Source organism: Bidens hawaiensis, unplaced genomic scaffold (assembly GCF_021521415.1).
Source record: "Bidens hawaiensis isolate Kalapana, Puna unplaced genomic scaffold, B.hawaiensis_p1.1 tig00054909_1, whole genome shotgun sequence".
Lineage (NCBI taxonomy): Eukaryota > Viridiplantae > Streptophyta > Magnoliopsida > Asterales > Asteraceae > Bidens > Bidens hawaiensis.
Genome location: NW_027499893.1, coordinates 77,729 through 105,379, shown reverse-complemented (window position 1 = coordinate 105,379; position 27,651 = coordinate 77,729). Strand labels below are relative to the sequence as shown.

General features: G+C 35.4%; 1 protein-coding gene and 3 pseudogenes across 2 annotated transcripts; 1 reads left to right on the top strand and 3 right to left on the bottom strand.

Annotated features, from left to right (window-relative positions):
- Nucleotides 1-2,119: 2,119 nt before the first annotated feature.
- Nucleotides 2,120-3,567, top strand: LOC143600788 (aspartate carbamoyltransferase 1, chloroplastic-like; annotated as a pseudogene). The gene is made up of 4 exons (XR_013147541.1): nucleotides 2,120-2,602; nucleotides 2,693-3,007; nucleotides 3,099-3,335; nucleotides 3,424-3,567. The product of XR_013147541.1 is annotated as an aspartate carbamoyltransferase 1, chloroplastic-like (transcript).
- A 328-nt stretch (nucleotides 3,568-3,895) lies between these two features.
- On the bottom strand, nucleotides 3,896-5,606 carry LOC143600786 (small ubiquitin-related modifier 1-like). Its single transcript, XM_077078369.1, has 3 exons — nucleotides 5,478-5,606; nucleotides 5,186-5,335; nucleotides 3,896-4,154 (listed from the first exon to the last, which is right to left on the bottom strand). The coding sequence occupies exons 1-3, from the start codon at nucleotides 5,553-5,555 to the stop codon at nucleotides 4,086-4,088; spliced, it is 297 nt and encodes a 98-aa protein (XP_076934484.1). The 5' UTR covers nucleotides 5,556-5,606; the 3' UTR covers nucleotides 3,896-4,085.
- Nucleotides 5,607-13,501: 7,895 nt separating this feature from the next.
- On the bottom strand, nucleotides 13,502-23,638 carry LOC143600785 (G-type lectin S-receptor-like serine/threonine-protein kinase At4g27290; annotated as a pseudogene).
- Nucleotides 23,639-25,243: 1,605 nt separating this feature from the next.
- LOC143600787 (uncharacterized) lies at nucleotides 25,244-27,398 on the bottom strand (annotated as a pseudogene).
- Nucleotides 27,399-27,651: the final 253 nt, after the last annotated feature.

Below are 27,651 nucleotides of genomic sequence, written 5' to 3'. Positions count from 1 at the left end.
TACAATTGGCAATAGTTAGTAACATAAATAGTCACTAATGAACATAATTAGTACCACAGGTACAAATGGCAATAGTTAGTAACATAAATAGTCACTTATGGACATAATTAGTAATGAATACTGACGTGCACAAGGACAGTGCTATGCAGAGAAACAGGCATTGGGTGAGGTGAGTCCCGAGCTCCTAGATACTCAGGTGAACCCAGCTGTATGGGAAATAAGTGGGCACATGGTGTTGAAGAGGAAGGAGGATTATGAAGGTGCGTCTGAGGAAAAAGCATGGCGGTTGCTTGCAGAAGTTTCTTTGTCTGAAGCGAGGTTTCAGGAAGTGATGGCGGTCATCTTTGAAACGGTTTCATATGGTGTTGTCGAAAACATGTTGCTTGAAGATAAACACGATGCTGATGAAGTTGGTGGTGTTAAGAACAGCCCGTGTGCAGCTGTGGTGTCTGGGAAGCAAAAATGCCTAGTCCAATACTAGGTGGATTTACTTTTAACGTTTTATCGCATGGTTTCTCAAAACATGTTATTATCATGATAATTATGTGTTTGGGATGTTTTCGTGGTTCTGGTGTGATAGCTACGAGAATGATCATCCCTAAAATAAAGAATCTTGGGATTCTGTTTGTTTGATTTCGTGTGTCGTGTTTGTAAGATACTAAGATGATCACGGATGTTAAACTCTGCTGTGGATCTATGTTTGCATGTAAAGATTTCAATTTCAGTGTGGAAATGCTATTGCTGTTTTTTGTAAATTAGCTATTGAATCTTCAACTTATAATGAAATTTTTCTCCCAAATACCGGTACTATATCTGCACCGGTATTGAAACGCTGCATAATACCGTTACTGTAAGGTACTGAACCGATGTATAATTGCATATGGTAGGGTGCTCAGTACCTACTTTTCTTAAATTCAGTATTTATTGATTATAAATTTTGTATTGAGTTATTCTTGGGAATCAGGTACCGATGCCCACTTTTCCATGTTTTTCTAAAGAAGGTGATACAATTTTAGGACATTTTGGTTTTAGTATTATGGCTTGTTGATTACTAATGAATTGAATATGATTTTTTTTCTTTTTCTTGATTATCATTGGTCATCTTATAGGTTATGCTTTGAGATGGTCATAATAATTTTTAAAAAGATAATGTGATTGTGATATTGACATGATATTAAAGTAAAGGTGTTATGATTGAGTAAAGTTAAAACGTAGCTATCTTTCTTTAGCTTTCAATACGTGATGTTCATCTTCCAAAGAACACGGAAGTACAATTATTAGAAACGTCACGTTCCAGTTCCATGGCATAACGTAATACTATATGGGCCTTAGCTTAAATTAGCGTGTTATGAGAAAGCCCAAAGCCCATTGATTAGGGTTAGGAAGCAAGCAATTTTTAATAATATATTCAGTCAGTAAGTGGAAGTTGGAAGTGTGAATGATTCTTGTGTTTTCCGCCAAAACCCTATGGCTACACCTTTTATATTATTATTATTATTATTTAAATCTTCATCATTTCTCCCCGGAGCTCTACTAGGCCACGGGTGTCTATCCAAAACTTCACATTCTCCAAGGTGGCTGTTTTCTTTTATCTTGTAATCCTTAATGTGTTTTAAATGAGAGTTTGCTAGTTTAAACCAATCTGATATAAATGTGTTAATTTGGGTATTTTGTTTGCTACTGGTTCATTTTGGCCAATTATATTATATTATACACAATGGGTCAAACACATTTCAAACAAATATAACCGGTGTATTCGTTTTATTTAGGCTGTGAAAATGAAAAAAAATCAGAATCCGAAATATCTGAAATTTTTTTAGAAAATTTCTGTTTTTTTAAGTTCTTAATTAGTAATTGTTAACTAGAAATTTCAGATATTTCTAGTTAGTTTTCTGCTATTTCAGATAAAATTCGGATATCCGAAATAACTCCTTTGACAATTCTTAAATATATTTTTCAAAAGATTATTAAATAATAATTCTTTTTAAAGATTCAGATATCCGAATTTCACTATCCGAAACTCCCGGATATCTGAATTTGAACACCACTAGTTTTAATAGTTGGTTTTAGTGCACAATTTCTCACTGATTTCATTAAAAATTCTTTACAGGTGATATAGATGAACAAAAGGTATGCCTCTATGTTTTCTACACATGCCTCAAATGTCACAACAGCTCTCAAACAAACCAAGATTCATAGTGATTCCAAGAAATCAATTTCCTTTAAAAAGCATCATATTCTGCATTTTAAGAACAACCGCGTATCGAACAGTAATATCCAATGTCAGGCCCTGCAAGTCAAAACCATCCAACCCTTTGTAAAGGGCAATAGGTTTCAACTTAAAGATGTGATTGAAGCACAACAGTTTGACAGAGATACAATGAGTGCTATATTGAAGTTGCACGCGAAATGGAAACTATTGAGAAAGGGTCGCGTGGAAGTCAGATGTTGAATGGTTTTCTAATGTCAACTCTGTTTTACGAGCCGTCAACGCGAACCCGCCTTTCGTTTGAGTCAGCCATGAAACGGTTAGGTGGAGAAGTTTTAACGACCGAAAATGCACTCGAGTTTTCTTCTGTTGCAAAAGGCGAAACACTCGAAGGTTGTTTAAACTTCTTTATTTGTCTGTCGTAAAAAGCTTTGACTTTGGCTTGGCTTTGACTTTGACCTTGACCTTGACTTTGACTTTCAGATACGATTAGAACGGTTGAAGGTTATTCGGATATAATTGTGATGAGGCACTTTGAAAGCGGAGCTGCTAAACGAGCAGCCACGACAGCCAACATTCCGGTAGTTAACGCTGGTGACGGTCCAGGTCAGCATCCAACTCAGGCTCTACTCGATATGTATACAATCGAACGAGAAATTGGAAGGCTGGACGGGATTAAAGTCGGGCTAGTTGGTGATCTTGCAAACGGACGAACCGTTCGGATCGTTAGCATATCTTTTAGCCAAATATAATGATGTTAAAATCTACCTTGTGTCACCACAAGTTGTTAAAATGAAGGTATACCTCTTCATCTTAATACATTATAAGACAACATGTTTTTTGTATTTTAGACAAGTTGTTACTTTTGATATGTTGGCGGTCTAATTAGGAGGACATTAAAGAGTACTTAACGTTAAACGGGGTCGAATGGGAGGAAAGTGCGGATTTAAAGGAAGTGGCATCAAAATGTGATGTGGTGTACCAAACCCGCATTCAAAAAGAGCGGTTTGGTGGGCGGACCGATTTGTATGAAGAAGCGTGTGGCAAGTATATTGTTGATGTGGATGTGTTAAGTGTTATGCAGAAGCATGCTGTTATTATGCATCCGCTTCCTCGGCTTGATGAGGTGTTTGTTGGATCGGATTAAAATTATGGTTTTAATGTTTTTCATTGTGAGTTTTTGAGTGGTTTAAGAATTTGTTGTTGTGATGCAGATAACGGTGGATGTGGATGACGACCCGAGGGCGGCTTATTTTAGGCAAGCGAAAAATGGTCTTTTTGTTAGAATGGCTTTGTTGAAGCTTTTACTTCTTGGTTGGTGAGTAAGTTGGATGCTAGATAGTGTTAAGAGCTGCAAGCTTTTTGGTACTATTTATTAAGCTTGTGGATTTTGGTGAGGATAATTGTGTTGTGGTTTGAGTTTAGAGTATTTTGAACATTGATTTAGCATCTATTTTAATTATTAATAAAGACTGGTGTTACAGTTTGGTGAAACTAAATGTGTGACTGGAACTAGATGGCAATTCTGCAACATGATTTTACTCGGCCCATTCAAAACCAAAAACCATGGGCCGGACTGTCAACCGGATTTTAAAACTGTGAACCGTAAACTGGACGCTGTTATTTTAACAAGGTCAAACCGATTTTTTAACATTCCTGATAGTTTTATTCATAAAATCTTATATAGCATAACCTCATAAAAGCTACCATCATCATTCATCAATCTGTTACATTCAAACAGTACATTCCTACAGATTATTAACCAGGCGAAAAGACCCGACATCACACCATACTAGATAAACATACTACATTACCAGTTTCAACAAACCAAACTTGCTGGCCAAACCAAGCCAGCCTCGTCAATCTTTTACTTCCATCAGAAACCAAAGCCGCCTCCGGTCTGGTGCAGCATAGCATCAATCTCATCTCCCTCTTCCATTTCCAACTGTCACAACAAATTATTAAATAATCAGCACCATCAATATACAGTAAAAAAAAATTCTGCAACAAAAAACCCTAAAAAAGCTCTCTTTTTAATAGCAACCTGGCAAACAAATATTCTTTCTCAATCCTGAAACAAAAAACCCTAAAAATGCTCCATTTTCAATCTCTATAGATATTTATCCCCAAAAAAAATAAAAAATAAAAATAAGTAACGCTATTTCCTGCTATTAGGTCGCTAAATCAATTTAGCGGGAAAGTGGTGATACGCTACGGCGCTACGCTAAACGCTATATCGGGCGCTATGAGCGCTTTGACAACTATGTTTGTTATTATAAAACATTGATTATGTAGATTGGTATTGTAGTTCGTATTGTTTACTACGTTCTCATTTTTGGTAGATTGGTATTGTTTCCTACGTTCTCATGTTAAGAACATTATGTACATGAACCTTCCTCAACAATTCAGTATATACTCCTACCATTTTCAAATTAACCTTTTGCAACTTACAAAACACTAACAATTGTAGCAAGTAGGAACTAATTAAGACTTAAAACACTAACATTAAATACTCAGAATTGACGACAATTAAGACTTAAAAAACTGATATCGGGGTGGTCCAATATAGGTCAATATCACCAATACTATTGGTACCAATATTCTGACTGATACTTTGACAGTTTGACCGATATTCTGCTAGAGGCCTGATAGCCACTAAATCACTGATACTGACTGCATAGCTCACGAGAGGGAGAGGCAAAGCAATAAATTATATCTTGGTTACAGCCTGTGGACGCAGGTCAGTCTAGACCGAACCACGCAAACCCTCGTATTCTTATTTTTCTGCAGCTTAATTGCTTGTTTTGCAACCCGATCCTAACCTTTCTAACAACTTCAACATACTAATACTTATATTAATAAATCTCCATCAACTTGCGAAGCAATAACATATTAATATATTCGAGCACAAGTACCAATATTTCCTAAATGTTTTTTTTTTTTTTGGGTGGTTTGACGAATCAAAATAAGTGATACCTCTTCGGGAGTCTGTTCGGCTCGAAGGCGACGCCCATCAAACAAGAAAGCAATCGAGTTAAGCTCCACCGACTGTCGGTCACAGTAGGCGTTCATCAATTTCTTTAACTGTGTGCTCCGCTTAATCCTAAAGAAGACTTCATTCCCATCCTAATAAAGAAACAACAATATTAATTCCCACAAATGAAATCCTAATCGAACATCAAAGACTTTAGACTAAAAAAACCCATAACCTTAAATTTATAAAAACCTTTTAATCAGATTATTATAACAAAAAGAGTGAAAGGCTAACCTGGCCTTTAACTTTAAGATTGATGTGGGCTCCTTGGTCTCCTCCGGCTGGCTTCTTGTCTTCGTCGTTTGCAGACATGGTTTTCTTTTTGTTTTCTCCGGTGAACAAAATAAAAGAGATGATTTGGCTGTAAATCTACGCCTTTCGTCTCTTTCTATGTATCGATCGATAGTTTTCAGTGGGGCAACACATGGGAATAATGTGATATAAATTTAATATTTTATTTAAAAATAAAATTTTAAGAATACCTGCACAAATAACCAATTTTCAAGTTTGCTTTAATTAAGTCACTCGTATATTTTGATTTTCTTAATTAGGTCATTCAATTTTTAGTTTGTTTCGATTAGGTCACTTAACTTTCAATTTGTGTTCTAAAACGAGGACAACTACTATATTATTATATTATGAGTGACTTAATTAGAACAAAACTGAATGTTAAGTGACCTAATTGAGCCAACATAAAATATGAGTGACTTAATTAAAACAAATTTGAAATTTGATTACTATTCTATAAAAGTTATCACTTTTTTTAACTACAAATTTTTGGTGTTTGTTTTGGTGTTAGTCGCTTATAAAAGTTTACGGCTTAAAAAAAACTTCAAAATTCTGTTTTATTAAAATGTTTTAATATTTTTTAATTATTTACTCCTGCGTGAACTACAGATACGCTTTTTACCTATTCCAAATTTACGTGTATGCTTCTTGCAGAATCAAAGAACTCTTCAAGATAGTGATAGATGAATGAATTGTAAAAATACCGTGTGATCTCATATGCTCTAATATGAGTTTCTTTCTCACTATTTCACTATTGCATAACCCTAATTCACTAAGATATAAAGTTCATGCAGTTACTGGTGGATCCAGGAATTTTTTCATGTGATGCACTACTTTTAGATGCTTAGATTTCATGGAATCAGATATAAATATTTCGGGTCAGTTCGATGGTTCAGGACGGTTCATCCCATAATAAAATACGATAAAATAATAAAAAGGCACCATCATTCGAAATTAAAAAACACATAATATAAATACAATGGTCTTTATGAATTAAAAAAAATACTTATAGTTGTTTTCTACAAGTCTTCATCTTTTGAAATTGTTACATAATATAAATACGATCGTTCAGCCAGATGCCCGGACTACCGGAGGAAGGAGGTGTGGCGCATGCATAATTATGGTGAGAGAGGAGAGAGGCAGAGAGCGGCGTTTTTAATTGTATCTTGATTTAAAAATTTTGGTTTATGAAACCCTAAAAAAGCTACAGAGAAAAAAAAATGATGTAAAGCGGATTTGAACTCTAAAAGGATGCATAGAAAAAAAAGGTAGCACGAAACGGATTTGAACATGTGACTTTTCAGTTAACCAACTTATAGGTATATCCACCAGACCAACATCTTATATTCAAATTAGGATGATTTCTTTCTAATTTATAAGGTGGTTCACTATATTATTTTCTATATACCAATACACTATTATTTCGAAACTCGGGAGGTTCCTGGGAACCACCCATTTACATGGTGGATCCGCTCATGCATGCAGTAGAAGGAAAATAAATATTTGGTGAGGACCCTTTTTCCCAACGAACTGATGGCAACTTCTTTCCCTCCATTGATTACGATTCCTCGCATTCTTCTCGCGCCTGCCACGTTAGGCAAATCATCCTTCACTGTTTTCAAAACGTAGTGTGGATACTCCTTAGAATGGATGGACGCTACCTTTTCCAGTTACTTAGCGATGAAATGACAAAAACACCCGTGTTCAATCTACCTATTCTAATAAAGTAAAATAAATGTGAATACTTGTCATGTTTTGGTTAATTCTCATAATTTTTTTCCTCCAAAACTAATATACCCTAATATATGTAATAAATCAATAATTATTCACTTTCCTTTTACGTTATATTTATATAATATCTATATATTTTTATAAATATAAATATTAACATATTATTTTACTATATATTCAAATACTTGGTGAATTCCAAAAATCAACAACAAATCATGTTTCTCAAATGAAAATTGTTTTGGGTTTTTTTGTGGAACTTAAATTTGATTTTATGGGTCAAAAGTTGGTAAATAGATTGTTTGGTACGAGTTAACTACAATTTGGTCAAAATTTGTTAGGGTCAAAAATGAAAATTTTGAGTATTTTTAAAAGTTTGAGAATGCAAAATAGATTTATCGTCAAATTTGTTATGGGTTCAAAGTGTTGACTTTAAAATGTCAAAAGTATGAAAGTTAAATTTTTAAACATGATTCGGGTTTCAAATTTATTTTTAAGGGCATTTTTTGAAATAATCAAAAGGTTCGGGATTTGGCAAACTGACTATTTTCCCTTCAACTATTAAAATTTAGAAAACATTGCGAACACTTTCGACATGTCACCCCCATGCCTATCAATGCATAACTTTTATCAAATTTGAAATATTTATGTCAACATTAATTTTTTTTTAATGGTGATCAGAACATTGTATGGGAAACATGACATGCTAAACTATGCTCAAATGAAACAAAATATTCACAAAATTGAATGGGTTAACATGTTGTTTTTTATGTTGTCATTATGACAAAGTCGATAAGCCTTCTGAAGAACATCCATTGTTACAAAGTCGATACTAATAAAAGAAAAACATAGTTTTTGAAGAACATCCATTGTTACAATTTAATGGTGTAGCTCAGAAAAACATAGTTTTTGAAGAACATCCATTGTTACAATTTAATGTTCTACTTTTCTTTGATGGGTGGTAAATCATACTAATAAAAGAAAATATTGAAGCTTAGGTGTCAAGCCCACATTCACCTAATTCATAATCTCTCATCTCATTCATTCTAGATATTCATGGGTCATGGGTCAAACCATTTTGTCAAATGGTTTACAACATAGTATGGATTATATTCATTATTGAATCAAGTGTCATTTTCATACCTAAGGTTTGACCAACTACACAACTTTAGTACATTTTTTAAATTTCTTGCAAATCAACACTTGGTTTTTTCAAAATCATGCTATTTTAGTATTTTTCATTAACCCTATTTGTTTTTTCCATTAAATCTACATTAAATTAATTTACAAGTATTTTAAGAATCACAACTAAAATAACGACCTTATTTATCTTTATCATTTGACAAAACTCGTGTAATACACGGGTCAAAAGCTAGTTGATAAATATATCAATAAAGGTAACGCTCCTTTTGTATTTAGGCCGAGTGGTTAGAACTACTATCGTATGAGAAATCTTATTTACGAAATTAGTTCATAACCAAAATTCTTTCAATTATACATATATGACACCGAGAATGAATTTTTCAATAGAAAGAAGCATTCCCGGGTACGTTTTTGCACGGGCTTTTTTTATTAAGTTAATTTAAAAAAATCATTTTGTGATATAAATAAAATCAATTTATGTACACATTGTATTATAGATACAAGCATAGATGTGATACATTTTTTTTCATATACGCTATGTAATTATTTGTTTTACTTATAATTTTATAATTTGAATTATCCCGTGTGTGATACGGGCTCTAAAACTAGTTAAAAAAATATAACATAATAAATCCTAAATATACTACCCACCTTTATTTTTATCATAGAGTAGGGTGAAAAATAAGAAGTTAGTCCTAGAAGGCTAGAAGTGTAAGAAACCATGAGAACTTGTGATGTGTTGAAAGCGGTCTATAAAAACCTAACCTAACCTAACCTAGACACTTTAGTTTTAAATTTATAAATCTAGACTATCCTAATGCTAGACCACTAGACAGACAAGTGTACCTATCAACTGTAGTAAAGCCTTAATTAATGAAGTCCGGGTATCGAACCCAAATGACACTAGCGACACCTAGACTAGACTCTGACTAAGAACTTAATAATTTTACTGATTAAACAAGTGACTAATTAAACTAAAACTAACAATGACACTAAAAAAAACTTCAACACTATGACCTAGACGAACTCAAAGATAAGAGAAAAACTACCTAGGTTTAGAATCCTACTTGTGAATCTTGGATCTCTATCTGCTATGAAAACTATGATGGAACCGGGATCCTAAACTACAACACCCTTAGACAACCTAGTGGACCCCTGATCATTCTCCGGGTGTGACCTAAAAGGAAACCTAGGGACGTGTAAACTTACCGGTTGCTTGAATTACCTCTCAGTCTCTCCAACAATACTAAAATACCCTAAAAGATAGATTACCTGTCAGTCTCACTATCTCAATACACCCTAAAGTGTAAGGGGTAACCTAAGAACAATCAATAAGACACGGAATTACAATGAAACTAGGGAAATCTAGGAAACCTCCTGTCAGAGCGTTCTAGCCTAAACACCTAATCCCAAGGACAACCCGACTATCTATTACCTCCCAGTCTCTAGATAGGTAGAATATAAAATCTTAATAAATCACCAACCAATGTTCCTATGGATTACTACGTCTAGTAAAACCATAAAATAATCATAAACACACAGTAAGCGACCTAAATATGCGTCTATAATTGAAAGACTTTCAACAAGACACATACAGAACAAAGGTCACTAATAAATCAAAATTATACATGCAAACACATCAAATCAATTATAAAAAGATTCTTTATTTTAGTATTATCCAACACTAGAAATCATAAACCAATAAAAATCCTCAACTCACAAAGTAGTTATCAAAAACCTAGTTAGCTAGGGGTTTTAGCCAACAACCATACTCAAGAATAAAACATAATAATTAGGTTTAAACACTGAATTCATAATGAGAATAATAAATTCAAATCGAGAAAATAGTGTTATGAACGAATAGGTCTTGAGCCCCAACGCTCTCTAGTTAAACGAACGCACGCTTAACTTTTTTTTTCCTTCTTCACGGCTGCCCCTCTCTGACTTCTGCCGTCCAACCCCTCTCTTTCGTAGTGTTTTTTTAGGTGAAAAGAAAATATTATATATAACCCAAACCCCTAACTTGCTTATAAAGTCATTCCTCCCACTTCAATTATACGTTTTCTTATTATGTGGTGATCTAGTGGGCCAGTCCAGCATTATTCTCAGCCTCTTAGTTGCTGCTGCCTTTTTCGATTTTATGATGGAAATACCTGCATCATTACGAAGTCTAAATAAGTTATTGGCCCTATGCACCTATTTGAACTCTACGGCCCACTAGTAAACAAAATGGTCGAAGAGCCCATCAATTTTCTTACTTCACATGCACACCGTAGCATTTGTTATATTAATTTATAAAACTTTCAATTGTTTCATGTAAATAATTAAATATGACCAAACAATTGTTAATTATTAATCTTAAGTGACAAAAGACTAATTATAATTTTAATCATATTAGCTCGTTGTCTTATAAAACCTTAAAAACCATATATGAACAAAATAAGAATAATATTCAATAAAAATTTGTCTTAAAAGTACTTAAAAGTGTAGGAAATATTTATATAATAATTTTAAGCCACATCAACTTGACATGTAGAAATAAGTTAATAAAAATAAAAATAAAAAGGGTGTAATTGTCTCTAGGGTTAACGATTTATTCGATTTGAGGTTTTTTTTTATCCCTAACTAAAAACTGAATCAAACCGAATTCAGCAATAGGATAATCGAACCGAATTCAATCCGGATCAGTTTCGGTTATAAAACAAACTAGTTTAAACCATTTTAATTGAATTCAACTAAACAATGAGTATACAAATGAAAATATTGGAATATAGTTTGGAGGGGTACATTTTGTTGGGTTTCAGTGGTGATCAGTCAACAGTCTAACAATTAAACCCAGTTTTAATTAAAAGGTTTCATATTTATTAATCATATTAATAAAAGGTTATGCAGCGGAATATTAAAACCAATAAGCATCACTTTTAGGAACCGTACAGGATCCGGACAAACAATACGAGTACGAGTCAAACAAATAAATATAAATTGTAAACTAACAATATATTTAAGTTTACCTCGGTTAATAAATAACAGGTTGAGACACCGAGGGCTAACGAACTGAGCTAGGTGACACAACGAGACAAACGACCGGGCGGTGGAGGTGCACGGTGGCAACGGCAACGTCGGTGATGGCTGATGTGACAGTGGCAGCGGGCTGCAGCGGCTGGCAGGCGCGACAGGCGACGGCGGGCAGTGGCGGCGGCTATCCGGTGGGAGGAAGAGAGATTAGCAACTTGTGTTTAGTTCTTAGGGTTTATATAATATCATATATTATAGGTATATTGGTTTTTAATGGCCCCAACTATTGCCTTTTGGTCACTGCTGGTCCCAACTAATGAATTGGCTACTGATGGTCCCAACTTTTAAAGTATTTGTTCATAATGGTCCGCGACTAACAGAATCCTAACGCCGTTAGTTTCAGGTCGTCGGGAAAACGTTTTTGGCCGGAAAATTCAAATTTGTTGCCGAAAAACACCACCTGAACACCGCAATCACCGCCAGTTGACTCACCGCTAACCAACTACCACCACTTGAGCACCATCAACCGATTCCGATGATGGTTCTAAGGTTTCCAACGACCTCAATAATTGAGGCTATTACTAGAAAAAGGTTCCAAAAGGTCCGTACGAAGTTACCAAGATGTTTGGGACGAAAATGTTGAGTTTTCGAGAAAAGAAATTGAGTTTTCCGGCCAAAACCATTTTTCCGGTGACCTGAAACTAACGACGTTAGGATTCTGTTAGTCGCGGACCGTTAGAAACAAATACTTTAAAAGTTGGGACCATTAGTAGCCAATTCATTAGTTGGGACCAGTAGTGACCAAAATACAATAGTTGGGATCATTAAAAACCAATATACCTGTATTATATAACCGCCAATTAGGTTAAACTAATCATAATTAGTTAAAACCCAACGGGCCATCAAGTCCATCTCTAACTCCAAAGCCCACTACATGTTATTTTGTCTCATTAAAGTGACTATCCCGGTTAACTAACTTAAGCGGGTGATTTGTTCGTTACCCTACGGTGTAACTCTCACGGGTCATAACCCTGTTGGCCGCATTGACTTACCGAACCGGTCCATAAATCCAACACATTTAACACCACCTTTTTTAGTTACGATTTTTTTGGCAAGGGAATTTGCTTGTTGTATAGTGGCGGGGTATTCTTACAAAAAAACCTTATATCATCATCCTATCATGTAATTAAACTAACTGCTACCAGCTCACAATGCTATTAAATTAATCATCATATTCTTTTAACTGTTGATCAATATTGTTTCACTTCTATCAATATTGGTTCACTTCTATCAGTACTCAGTAGTCTTTTGTTGGCCTTTAATTCATTTAAGTGATTATTGTGTTTAATGGGTCGCTATTTCCTCGCTTCTAGTGCCAAAATAAACGATTACAGTGCTTGTAGATATTCCTTGTGATAAATATGATTGTGAGAATTTAGAAGAGCTTGTAGCTCTTAGAGGGGAATGGGGCACTCATGGGTATTACCTATGCACCAATCAATCATGTATTGTCACCTCATTTATGCTCTTAACTACCCATAAACCACAAAGTTACTGGAAACACCTACCCACAAGTATGCTAGAACTTTTTAATTCGTTAAGTTCTTCAATAGTTGACAATGAATCAATTTTGTGTGACAAAACTTTGCCGTAGAATGAAGCCATGCACTTTACCCACATGAGGTGGGGTGATGTTACCATGTGGTTTGAAAACCATACACCATACCCATATGCATGCCCCTTCCCCTCTTATAACGCGATAACTAGTGAAATTTGGGATTTCCGAATCATTAGAATTAATTCAACCTTTTGTTCGTATTATTTATATTGCTAGTAGAGTTGGTGATCACCAATGTTAGTTAGACGACGATACGCTTGTTATTATACTGGTGACCAGTGAGAGCTTTTTAGTCAAACAAAATTTAATATGACTTTATCATACTTAGTATTTACCTTGATAATATGCTGATATTCTTAATATCTTATTATCTACCATCCAACATAGAATGGTATATTAACATCATCATCTAAGTTTTTCCCTTGATAATATGCTGATATTACTTTTAGCACATTCAAATATCTTATTATCTACCATCCAGCATAGAAATGGTCAGTTCATTATTAGAACTTTTCCCATAGGAGTGTGTAGTATCTTGCAAACCTTTTCCTACATAAAAGCCGGGTTCTTTGGGTGAAGGCAATTTACCCTCACCCCCCAACATTAGGATCACAGAAGTCATATTCGGTCTATCTTCTGGGCGGCGTTGGACACACAACAAACCAACATGGATCGTCCGCAAAAGCTGAGACACATTGATTGATTCATCTAAACACTTAGCAACCAACTCCAATGATCTACCTTCATTATGGAGTCCCCATGCCTATCAACATCAAAAAGACAAAAGTTGTGTTTTGGTGTTTCACAAGGGCAAGTTGCAACAAATGATTTAGGGGCTATTTGGTAGCCTCTTAACAGTCATTAAGAGACTACCTCTTAGTGATTAAGAGGCAACCTTAAGTCTGAATGGTTAAGAGGTAACCATTCAGACTTAAGGTTACATCTTAACCATTAAGAAGCTATAAACTATTAAGAGGTAGCCTCTTAACGACTGTTAAAATGCTACCAAACAGCCCCTTAAGCAACGTACTCTGTTCTCGTTTCTATTTAGATAACTAGCTTTATTTCAGCTTAAGCTAATGAGAATTACTACATATTTATATTTACTTTTTTTTTTTGGAATATTGTATATTTTCGTAGAAAAATATTATATCTTTTATCTTAAATTAATGAAATTTGTTAATATAGTTGGGGTGATGGGAACTGGGGCTATAAACACCAAATACAAAAATTAAAATTCTTTTAATTACTTTTAAAATTCCTGCTCAAATTCATTATAGTTTTCAAATAGATATTAAGACTTCACATTTTATCACAAACTAGCACATCATTATTTTTACAGCATGCTAGGTGAACTATTTATATAATAATTTGCATTTTGAAAATGGCACGCCCAAACTTACATGTCCCGTAAGATTGTTGTAGTGTTCTTTGTGAACGAATCCTCTGTTTTTCTCCCCAGAAATGATTTCCAGGACCATTACACCAAAGCTATATACGTCTGATTTGATCGAAAACACACCGTCTCTTGCGTACTCTGGCGCCATGTAGCCACTGTCATGAATCAAGGTTAATGCAAACAATTATTCACTAGATAATCTGGAATGAGTTGAGTGCACGTGAATCTCACTATGTTCCAATCACTCTATTTGTGTTTGCCTCTATTTGATTTCCTCCAAAACTTCTAGCCGTGCCAAAATCTGATATTTTAGGGTTCATATTCTTGTCAAGCAAAACGTTGCTAGCTTTTAGATCCCTGTGTATGATTCTGAGTCGAGAATCTTGGTGAATATAAATAAGTCCGCGAGCAATTCCATTGATAATGTGGTAACGTGCAGGCCAATCAATGAGTTCGCTTCGTGTCTTATCAAATATGAAGAAATCAAGGCTTTTGTTTGGCATGTATTCATAAATCAACATCTTTTCGGCCGCCTCTATGCAATAGCCCAAGAGCTTGACAAGATTGCGATGTTGTAGTTTAGATATCGAGATAACTTCATTCTTGAACTCGTGAAGTCCTTGAGAGGATGTTTTTGCTAGCCGCTTCACTGCTATTTCCTTCCCATCTTCGAGTACACCCTAAAACATAACAAAATATGTGTTTCGTTTGATTGAACATTTAAAGGAATTAATAAGTACTATACCTCTTTATAACTGTAACCGGAGATTCACTAAGATACGTTGTTCACCAAAATATTGTCACTAAGGACCATAAAACAATTATCACAATTTTTTGATTATATATATATATATATATGTGTATAATTATATACTTAATGTCCAAACTAAAAAACTGTACAAAACATGTTAATTAAATAGTATAATTATATATACAAATAATATAATTATGTAAATCAGTTATTTGTAAGCGATATAATTATATTACTTGTATATATAATTACACTATTTGGTTCACATGCTTAGCTGTTAATTTAATTGTATTTGATCTAAACCTTATATATATCAAACAATTTGTAACTTATACTCATGCCAACATATGTATAAAGGGGCTTATTTATAATTACAAGAAATGTATCTGTTGCAACAATTCTGATTGAAACTCATAATTCCAAAATCTAGGCATTAATTTCTTTAACTTATACTGAGGGTGGGGAGGAGCTTGGTACAGTACCCGTATCCATATCTGTATCCGATTGTATCCATACCAAAATCAATAAAAACATGTACCAATACCTGTACCAAATTTTTCAGTATGGTACAGGTACGAGTATTTCGGTACGGTACCCGTTTTTGTACCGCTTTGTTTTCATATTTCCAAATCTCCAACGATCTTGAAATCGCTACCGGTACGAGCAACAAGCAACCTGAATTAGTCTGGGTACCGGTACTCGTACATGTACGTGACGGGTACCCAATCTGGTCGCCGACTTTAAGTGATATGCTTGTTTGTTTGTTCGAGTCTTGGATGTTATATTATTCAATATTGAAGAAGCATTTGGTACTTGTCCAATAATAACATGGTTGGAGAATTTATTTATATGTTAAATAAAAATAATCCCAATTAAACCCATGCATATTCCAAAACAGGTACGAAATACCATACGCACCAGTACCTGATTGTACACGTACCAAAATTCAACAAAAACGAGTATCGATACCCGTATCGAATAGGCTAAATTGGTACGGGTACGGTACGGATACGAGTACGGGTATTTGGGACAAAATTCTCATCCCTAACTGAGGGGGAGAGGGGCACCACAAACAACCAGAAATCGGGTAACCATACCGATAGTCAACACCACCGCCGTCAACCTATTCTCCATTTCGGGTACCCAATTCGTGATATAGTACACGATTATTTTTTGATCACTAGGGTTGGGGTGACCGTTGGGGGCTTTGGGTTTAAATTTTTTTTCCCGTTACTCAAAACACACACCATCTCAATATAATTTTACGAACTCATTTCACGCATTCATTTTCTACTCATCTTTCTCAAATGCCCCTGAGAGTTGCACCATCGAACGTGGAGCTTTGACGACGAGCTCTCGTTAACGAATGCTTGGATGTAAGTAATGGACAACGGCACATCAAGACGCCAATTTTGGCACGCGGTTCAAACATTGTATGTTCAATTTGTTGGTACCGGATCGTATCGTCCACCAAATCATCACAAAGTGGAATGATCTTAAAACCAAATTTAGCCAATTCCAATGATTCTACGTACGGGCACTGACCGAGATGCCCGGGTAAGATGCGTTTTCACAAGCGCAATGTGATTGCCGAAACTCTGTCAATTAAAGGGGTTTCTTTGAGCATCGAAGTGTGGAATATGCTAAGAAGTCATTGCCAATTTGTGGCTCCGGCTCTTGCTCCGGCGTATACGAAGTGAAGGATTAATTTTATTTTTTATATTTTTAAAATTTAAGTGCTATCTATGCTATCCTTTTATATGTTTTTTTATCTGAATTATTTAACTTTTTTTAATTTAATGGAATTGTTTTTTTAAAGAAAAAAAATATAGTTGATTAGTGGAGTGTCCCATGTGTTTAAGTGAATTAGGGTACTATATGAGGTAAATGATGTGGCATTAACGTTGTGTTCCCAAGTTCATTTATGAAAAGAAAGGGAAGGAAAAGAAAGCTTTATCTTCTTCTCTTTTGTTTTGGCATCTCCTTTTTCTTTTCAATTTTTTTTTTCTTTCAAATCTTTCCAATTTGAAAAGATACAAATTCTCTTATTTTACTCCTCATTTTCTCTCCCATCCTCTCATTTTCTTTACTTTAATGAAACTCAGAAACACCCCTCTTATTTTTTCCTTTCATTTCCTTCCTTATAAGAAACTTGGAAACACAACAAATTTTTTCAATCCCTTATTTTCCTTCTCTTTCCTCCATTAAATGAAACTTGGAACACAGTTTGGGCTCTTCAGCCTTTATAAAAATTAAATAAAATCTAACTGTAAGGTTATCCAAAATGCCTAGAGGAAAGTATCCAGAATAACACCCATATACATCAGAATGGTGTAAATACATAAAGAACTTAGATCTCTAATTATCATATCAAGATAACTTGTTATATAAACAGACAACATTCATGGTTTATATATATGCATATCTAGTTATTTTAGCCCAGAATATAAAGATAGAAAACATAGCATATTACCAATCAAGTATTAAACTGAATGCTATGATTTAGAAAAGAAAAATCTAACCAATTTGTGGACTATCCAGTACTTACCAATTAACTTGAGTTAGCTTACATTTAGTTTTCATTTAGTTGCAAAAAGTGAGAAAATATTTCAAAACAAAAATTTCAATAAAAATAAATAATATTACTTTTTCTTGAATTGTAATTTTAACTTAGGTGGGCTCAGGTTGTTTTTGTTAGAAATCAATCCCAGAACAAATCTCAATTGACAATTCAATTGTATTAGAACAAGATGATCACAAACACAAATCTTGATTAACAATACTGAAATACGTTAACATAATTTGTCTAACATCATTCCCTATTTATAGACTAAATAATTACACATTAACCCTAGTAAATACAATAATTACAAACAGACCCCTATACTTAATATAAATATTAAAAAGTTTAGTTTATATACTAATACTCCCCCTTAAACTAAACTTCGTTTAAGTGAGGTCTTCGTTTCTTCAAGATCCGATTGCCATCACAGTAGCGTTGATTCGTCATCTTCCTCCCGGATAGGTTTGCTTCCACTCTTTTCTCCCCTTTTGGACATTCATGTTTGAAATGTCCAAGTTCATTACAATTGAAGCATCTTATGTGGTCTTTGTTTTGATGACCGTGCTTCCCACTTTTATTTTTCCATGACTTCCAATTTTTGTCTTGACCACGTTCTTTGTTTTCCTGCTTTGAACTTTCGTGACCGCAACGTTCACATTTATGGTCATGGGCTTTCTTCTTCTCGTCTTCTTTGGAGAATAAGAGCTTGCCATACATATCTTCCTCCTTGATTTTCTTCTTGGTGCGTTCCTCGAAAGCCTTCAATCTTCCAACGGCTTCTTGGAATGGCATTGCACCAAGATCAACAAATTGCTCGATTGCAGCAACAATCTGAATGAACTTTTCTGCTACCGAACTAAGTAGTTTTCGAACCAGTTTCTTGTCATTCATAGTATGCCCAATATTGCTTGCTTGTGATGCAATCTCACTAATTTTTCACGCATAAACATCAAGCGACTCGTCAGCACCCATTTTTAGAGACTCAAACTCTGACTCGAGTGTTTCTAAACGCGCTTCTTTAACTCTGTCAACTCCAACATGTCAAACCTTTAACGCGTCCCAAATTTCTTTGGCCGAATTAAAATTAGCAATTTGCAATACCATATTTTCTGGAATCGATTGGTATAGTAATGCAATTGTAGTATTTTTCTTTTTCTCATCAACTTCGGTGCCCTCTTTAGGTTCAATGGCTTCCCAAATTCCATGGACATTAAAGATCGATCTGATTTTTATAGCCCAAATGGTGTAATTTGTGGAGTTTAACACAGGGCATTGAAAACTCATGGGTGTCCCTCCTTCCTTTGAAGTTACAACTTCTCTATCCTTGGACCCAACCATTTTCTGAGTTTTCTTTTTCCCACTCTTGACAAATTGACTATTACCGGTTTCAGATCGACTTTGATTTCAACTTTACTAGTATCGGATCAAATCGATATCAACCTTTAACAACAACAGTTCACCGGTTTTTCGGTTGCCTTACAACTTAAGACAAATCAAAACCAACTGTTAATTCTATAAACAGTATCCGGTTTATAAAACCAACTGTTTCAACAACAACGGTTTTCGGGTTTTTCGGTCACAAAATGAATCAAAATCAACCGTTTTATACCGAGAGTAGTATACGGGTTTCCTAAGGCAAATCAAAACCAATTGTTCGTCTCAACCAACAACAATACACGGCTTTTTCGGTTGCCAAAATAACTCAAACCAATTACTCTAAAACAGAACGGTGTTCGGGTTTATCGGTCACCAAGTGAATCAAAACCAACCGTTCGACCAAGAATAGTATCCGGGTTTTCGGTTGCAAGGCAAATCAAAACCAATTGTTCGTCTCCACCAACAACAATACACGGGTTTTTCGGTTGCCAAACAAATCAAACCAACTATTCTTTTAACCTTTCTTACTTGTTTTGTTTTTCTAAAACAAAACAACCCCTTCTTAAAAAAAATCAAGAACCTCAAGTTTGTTGTAAACACTTTCGCATTTTAACTGAATACAACAAACAAAACCTATTGTTTTATCCTTCCAGTTTCTTGAAGACGTGGTCGTTATCAAAACGAACTCTTCTTATCTTTCTTTGATCAAATTCTTAATTGAGACAAAATTTGTCTTGATCAATTAATCACAACCCTTGTTCAATTCACAGTTCTTGAACAACCACAATATTCCACAAATTAGTTGATCTTGATTTTTACTTTTAAACTAATCAGATAATGCGCCACTTCTGGATTGTTAGGATCAATTTGAAAAGAATCACAATCCTTTTCTTTTTCTTGACCAATCAGTGACCCTTATCACTAATCGATTGATTCACATAGATAATTTCTGATCAATCTATTATAAACCAGGGGTATTCACAAACTGAATTCCCAAATCGATTCAGGCCGATTATCACAAGATTTGCAAACCTTGGCTCTGATGCCACTGTTAGAAATCAATCACAGAACAAATCCCAATTGACAATTCAATTGTATTAGAACAAGATGATCACAAACACAAATCTTGATTAACAATACTGAAATACGTTAACATAATTTGTCTAACATCATTCCCTATTTATAGACTAAATAATTACACATTAACCCTAGTAAATAAAATAATTACAAACAGACCCCTATACTTAATATAAATATTAATATGTTTAGTTTATATACTAATAGTTTTCAGTGTTGAAAAAAATAATCAAATAATTCAATCCTTTGTAAACACGAGAACAAATATTGACACAGAAAAGTTAAACTTACAATCGATGATTTGGTTCTATGTCTCTAAATGCGAACTTGCTGTTTGGTTTCAGTTTTAAATGCACTGAAGTTTCAAGCCCAAATTATTTTCGGTTATTTAGTCTAGGCATTTGCAAAAAACAAACTTGAAACTTCCTAACAACCATAATGGTATAAGGCTGCACTTTTATGCTATTTACAACTTAACCAAAAGGTGTCTTAATTCCAGACACTACTCAAACCCGACACGAAAAAATATAGGTTTTGGTCGGCTAACACGACTTGTTTTAAAAATAGGGCGGGTTTAGCTTGACCTGTTTTAAATACAAGTCGGGTTCGGATTGACCCATTAACCCATTTAAGTTTAAATGCTTTAGAATTACATTTTTCACTTTGCTTCTTAAGTGTGTAGCAAAACTTAAAAGTATTTGAAAATCTTGGTCCTTTGTTTGAAATTTGATTTGTGGTATACATTTCGAGTTCTGAAACGATGTACAATTTACTTTTTAATACGAAACCTATTATATATTTTTTGTTTATAATCCATAGAAGCTTAATTATATGTGTTAATTAGTTTACTGTTTGTAATTTTGTAGGCCTGACTCATCCAAGAAGTACCGAGTTTGGTTCTCAAACTTAATGAAGGAGATCGCTCGTGAAGGACTTCAAATAGTCGTTAACAATAATGTAAGTGTAATTTACTTGTTTAATTATGTTTAGATTGGTTTGTTCTGACACAATTCGTTCTGACCCGGCCAAATTTTGTAACGTTTTCTTTGTTTATTTTTCCTCTTAGGTTGGGGGAGGCAAAGATGAATACATGGGGAGGCGGATTTTGATGCAGTTCGAGAAGAATTGTTGAGTTATGCGACACATTTTACACTTTATTTTCAGGTAGTGATATGTAAGGTATTGAATATTAACCAATATTTTAGTTAACCTGGGAATATTTGTAATACTTTGACTTACAATGTCTATTAAGAAATGAAATGTATAGTTTTGACGTAATATTTGTGTCATAAATGTAAATATTCATAATTATGCAAATATATGTATATATATATGTATGTATATGTGTGTATTTAAAAATATATATGATGACACTTGTAAGTGCAAGTCGTATATTGGCCGGTGTCATAAATTATGCGAGTAATAAAAACGTGTCAAAAATGCATGTCCTAAACGTGTATTATAAATGAGCGTCATCAATGTATGTCATGTTTCATGACACGCGGATATTTAATTTATGATCGAGGCTTTAATGACACACATTGCGTGTCATCTACACCCTTTAATGACACGTAATGCATGTAATTAAAGACATTTTTCTAGTAGTGAGACCATAAGTACAAGATAGAAATACCTTGTAAACTGGGCCGTAACCACCCTCACCAAGTTTGTTATTCGTTGAGAAATTGTTTGTAGCTTTAAGTAATGTAGACAAGCCAAATAGTGGCAGCTTTAGATCTTCGTGATCACTTGTATTTTCAGGATCAGGTTCAATCACGTTTTTTGGTGTCCCTGTAAAGTAGATAATAATTCTTACAACGTGAGCCGACCAGTAAAGAGTATTCAAACTTCATACCTTGCTGATGTTGCTTCTTCCTATTGAAACGACAGAATAAACATACTGAAATTAGGATGACCAAAACCACAAATACTATGGGGACCATAACTCGTACTCTTATCCCTACATTTGAGGTTTCCTTGTTTCCAATTGCATTTGAGCTGTTCCTGTTTTCTACTGAGTCTGCCAAAAACAAACATTACAATGCACATGTGATATGAAGATAGTAATGAATATAAAATGCTGTTTTGATTTACCTAACTCTGAAGCTGCCATTCGTATATAAAGAGTGTCACCATCTTTCCCAAACGTTCTGACATCAGCTAGGTCACCGAACCATAGCAAGCAACCGCTACCGGTGCCCGAGACATTGGAATTTGTGTAAGCGCTACACGAACAATCGCTTTTTCACATCTTCTCACATTCAACAAGGGTCATGGTCTGGTTATACCGTGACCACCTAGTGTCGGGTAATTTCAAGTTAGAATATTTGTTGAACCCTTCCCCAGGTCCACAATCCAAAGGGATGGTACGTCGACACCCTTGTGATGAATCCGCAGATCTGCTTTCAAACCCCTTCAAACATTCACAAACCGGGGAGTTGTCAATGTTGCACATCCCATTCGGCCCACACGCGTTGTACTGATCACATTGATCGACTTCTGGAGCCAAGAAAACGTTCCATTCTTGTTTGTTATCGTCCCATAACAAGCGCTCCACACGACCATTTGGGCGTAACACCACCCGCATTAAAGCTGAAGTATTTATAAGATTAAACCGGGAGTAAATTTCTTTTTGATTAACAACAAAGGTGAAGTTGTACATCTGGCTCTGTCTATTATATGGATTTCCAGTATACCCGAGTCCGTTCCATGGACCTCCCCGGAACCAACCATATTTTTGGGCCATTCCATATGATCACTTGAGGATAACCTCTGGTGTCAATCCCATAAGAAAAATTACCGGAAGCAGGATCATTATCGGATTTCCATGACGTGAAGTGCCTGTCAATCCTGGTAATGAAATTTCTGCCATAATTCATTCCGGGAAGTAAAGTGTCTGTCAGAAAGTCACAACTTTGCCATATGGGATTTTCTTGATTTATATAATTACCGTCTTCCTTATAAATTATGAAGTTGCCTGTATCTAGAAGCTGACCAATCGGGTTCCTCACGGTTGTCGTGCTGGATGAGTTCCATAGGACATTGCCAGTGGTGGCATCCCATAGAACTAAAACTCCATTGAGGGTGAGAGTTAGCTCGCCCGAGGTATGCGCAAGTGGTGCATCCCGGTTGGCTACCCATACATAGGTTCGGTACGCTCTTTTCTTGTACCAAATCCCGACATAATGGTTGATGGAGTTGTCGGGGCTAAAGAAACCAAGTTCGAAGGTTTCTTGTGGTGAAACAATGGTATCATTATATCTAATGATTTGGTTTGTAGATATGGTGTCTGCGCCAAAGGTAAAAGATGTTGATACATAAAGCACAACAAAGAAGCCAAAGATCAACTTGCTGTTAGTCACTCTTGTTTCCGCCATTAAGTAAACACACTTTTACAATTTTGTTGTTTGAAATAAGAACAGTTTGATTCAGTTTCGAAAATTAAATACATACTCTATTTTAGATGGGCCCGTGGAGTTTCAGTTACGCATATACTTTATATCTTTGATTGTGAGTAGAGTCGATAGAATGCGGATCAATAAGTCTAGTGAAAATAGACGTTCAAATTTTATTTTTACAAAATATTAGTCTGAATACAAAATATAAACAAGGGGAAGGTTTCATGTACAAAATAATCTTAACATGAGAACATAGGAAACAATACTAACATACCAAAAATAAGAACGTACGAAACAATACTAATCTACAAAAACAATGTTTTATAATAAAAAGAAAAAACCTAATAAGAACAACAAAAGAATCAAAATTAGCAAAAATAATAACAACAAATACTTATTACAACAAAATGTAAATCAACAAATACCTATAACGTCTTATAATTGGAAATCAGCAAATACGAACAAAAAATAACAACAAACAATTATAAAAACAAACTTAATAATAAAATAAATCGGTTCTCACTGTTTTCATGTTAAGAATAAAATATATTTGATCTTGAAACATATAAACAAATCTTACTTTATATGTAACTAACGGGAAAAACACACGTCACGTCGCAGTTTCCTTGTTATGACCATTTTGCGACCGAAAATGCATTGGGACTTGTAACCACAAAATGGTAGCAAATTTTGGGTCCGGGTTTTGTCACCTAGTGTTCTATTAGTGACGGTTTCACGACCCCTTGCCTTTTACAACTTTCAATTGATTTACGACCACTTGCCAATTAACAATATGCGACCACTTTGCGACGAAAATGTTTCTTTTTTTCTTTTTTTTTGAAGCTAATACTGTTTATGTTATTATGCCTAAAGCATTTATCAATAGTTCAAAATTATATAAAAGAGTTAATTGCAAATATGGTATCGTGGTGGAACCCAAACAAAAGTTTCAACCCTGTGGTGGTATTTTTGCAAATATGGATCCTGTGGTGGCCTTTTTTTTTTTTTTCAATTGGGACGCTGCCGTGAATTTAGAGTTTGTTTTTCTGTGAAAAGACCGCTCTACTCTTGCAGTTTTCAACCCTGTGGTTTTAAATATATACAATTTGGACCCTCTGTCTATTAACATATATTCCTTCCAAGTTTTAACCAACCGAAGACTTTTTAGGGTTGACTATCTTTGATCTGTTGACCCGTCATTATTTCAGGTAATATACGGTTGAATTTAAGGCTGGAAATGAACCGACTGAACACGAATGGATCATGTTCGCGCTTGTTTGTTTATCTTTAACTGAACGAACGATAAAGAACAATATATGCCAACTTTATAAACATCCTGATCATATCAATGGATAGAGTTAAAGAACAGCATAAACATATAGATTGGTCTCATCTAGGAGGAGGAGGATGATGATGATCAAGTGCAGGTCGAATTCTTGTAGTGTATAGATTGGTCTCATCGGAGAGAATTAGTGTTGAAAATTGATGACATCTTTTGTGGTTGCAATTGTATTATGCAGCAAAACTTGGTGTTATGTATGGACTTGACAACCAGACCATTTTATACAAATTATTCATTTTTTAACTTAATTTAAAAAAACATTTGGTACTTTATTCTAAATCTGACTACGACTCAGTTTTGGTCAAAACCTGTTTTCACCCGAAACATCAACCGCCGGTTCATCGATTTCATCGTCCTTCGTTCTCTTCCTCTTCTTCTCGCCGGAATTCTCATTCCCAAATTCCGTCAACTTATCGAAACTATATCGTAACGCCACCCGTTTCTGGAACAGAATTGGCTGAGCTCCCACCGGCGACGAAATCTCCAGCGACCAGAGAACTTTAAACCTCGCCGGAAACAATGGAGTCACCGAAAACCCATGGAATCCGGGTAAAACCGGGTTGAAGTTAATATCTCCGGTTGTATCGTTACCAATTATTATCATTAGTCGCAGGAAAATCCGAACTTGATGAAAGCTCGTGATGTGTTTAAAATTCATCAAATTGGATGTCTGATTGTGTAAGAAATTCGGGTTGGAGCATCCGAAATCGAAGGTATAGATGCATGGTAGTAAAACGATCCGCAAACTAAAGAAATTGCCACGCGGACCACCGATATAACATGCAGGTCAGCAGTAAGTATCCGCGAGAAGAATCTGGGGGTCGCATAAGGAACCTCACATGAAGGAAGTTCCCACGTGATGAGGAAGAGCAGTTGTAACAAATTGTTCTAGAAGATTACCATAACATTCCCTGACAACAACATTAGCCAATGAAAGGAAGACAACTGGACACCTGGTAACTGCCCTAAACGTGGCCAGGTTGTCATACCCTCTAAACGCGCGACATGTGTCTATTCAGGTGAAAGAGGAATATCTTGACAGCGACAACTCCACCAATCACCTTCCCCCATCCTCGGCTATAAATACTTCAATCATTTTCATGAGGTATTCATTCACTCCCCACTAATCACAACAATTACTCGTACTCGGTACTTTCTCCGTTCACAGCACAATACTTATTCTCACGCTGGAGGGTGGTTACCCCTTCTTGTCCTTCTCGTATCAAGTCATGGTGTTTGTTTTGCAGGAACCTTTCTGAGATCTGATTTCATCTGACGTCTAATGTGTTCAATAATCCGTACTTGTGGAAACATAGATCTGAACCCCGGTAAGAGAGAGCTAGGTGTTCATTTGTTTTTCTAATAAAAACTTGCGCAGCGCAGACCACACGCATACATTGTCATTTTTAGACTGTTTGTTTTTTTCGAAGACATTTAATTAGAAAACATCTGCGCGAACTCTTCTTGTTGCAGATTTGGCACATCCAATTCTAAAATCTTTTAACGTTTGCAGAGGGTTAAACACCACCACCTACCAACACCCACTTTCCACCACCACTGTCCACTACCACCCACCGTCTGCCACCACCACCGTCTAACACCATTGTCCACCGCCACCATCACCGTCCATCACCACCACCCCATCCACCACCTATCACTAGGGCCAGCTCTGAGAAAGCAAAAAGAAATTTTGGGTCAAAGGCGAAAAATTTTTTGGGCCTTAAGCAAAAGGTGTATTTTGTTGGATTTAAATAATTTAATTTTGATATGGGCTTACTTGGCTATAATTTAGGTTGCGTAAAAAACTTTTGTATAAAAATGAAACTAGAACCCATAACCTTTTGGTTGGAAGTAATACCCCTTTGCTACTAGATCAAGCTAGTGGTTATGTAATTGAGTTTAAACACTAAATATACGTATTGTATTAATAAAAATACATATAATTTTAAAAAAAATTCGGGCCTAACAGGGTGTCGGGCCTATGGCCCTCGACCACCTAGCCACACCTTATGGCCAGCCCTGCCTATCACCACTGTCCCACCACCACCACTGTCCACTATCGTCCACCACCACCACCATCCACTACCACTACTACCGTTTAGCATCGCATATCGTCTACCACCACCCACTACCACCGTTCATACACCACCATCAGTTTATTTTAGTACTCTACAGACGTTAAAAAACAAACAATATTCTTCTTGTAGACTGCAGTGGTTTGGTCCACATCTTCTTCTACAAATATGTGCAGATGTGGTCCGCAGACCGCATACATTTTACCTCTGAAAAACAAGCATCACCTTAGCGTCTGCGTTGATATTATTATTATTGTTGTTGTGGTGGTGGTTAGAATGATACCGTTCGGTTTCGAGCATGGATTTGAGGGTGGTGAGAGAGGCGTAAGTGGTGGTGTCGTTGGTGAGGACTTGGTGGTGGGTGGTGGTGTCTGGTAGCATTAGGTTGGTGTAGTGGGTGAAAAGACATTGTTGCCCTTGAAACTAATGGACGTAATAGCCGTTAGTTAATGGCTGTGTTCGATTGCAAAAAAATGCTCATCACATGGCCCATATCTGCAAAAATGCCACCACGAGATAGAAACCTGCGTTTAAGATTTCACCACAGAAACCATAGTTTCAATTAACTATATATAAACTTTCACTTAAAAATTACATTTGAAAATGCCAAATACCCTATTAATTAATCCTAACC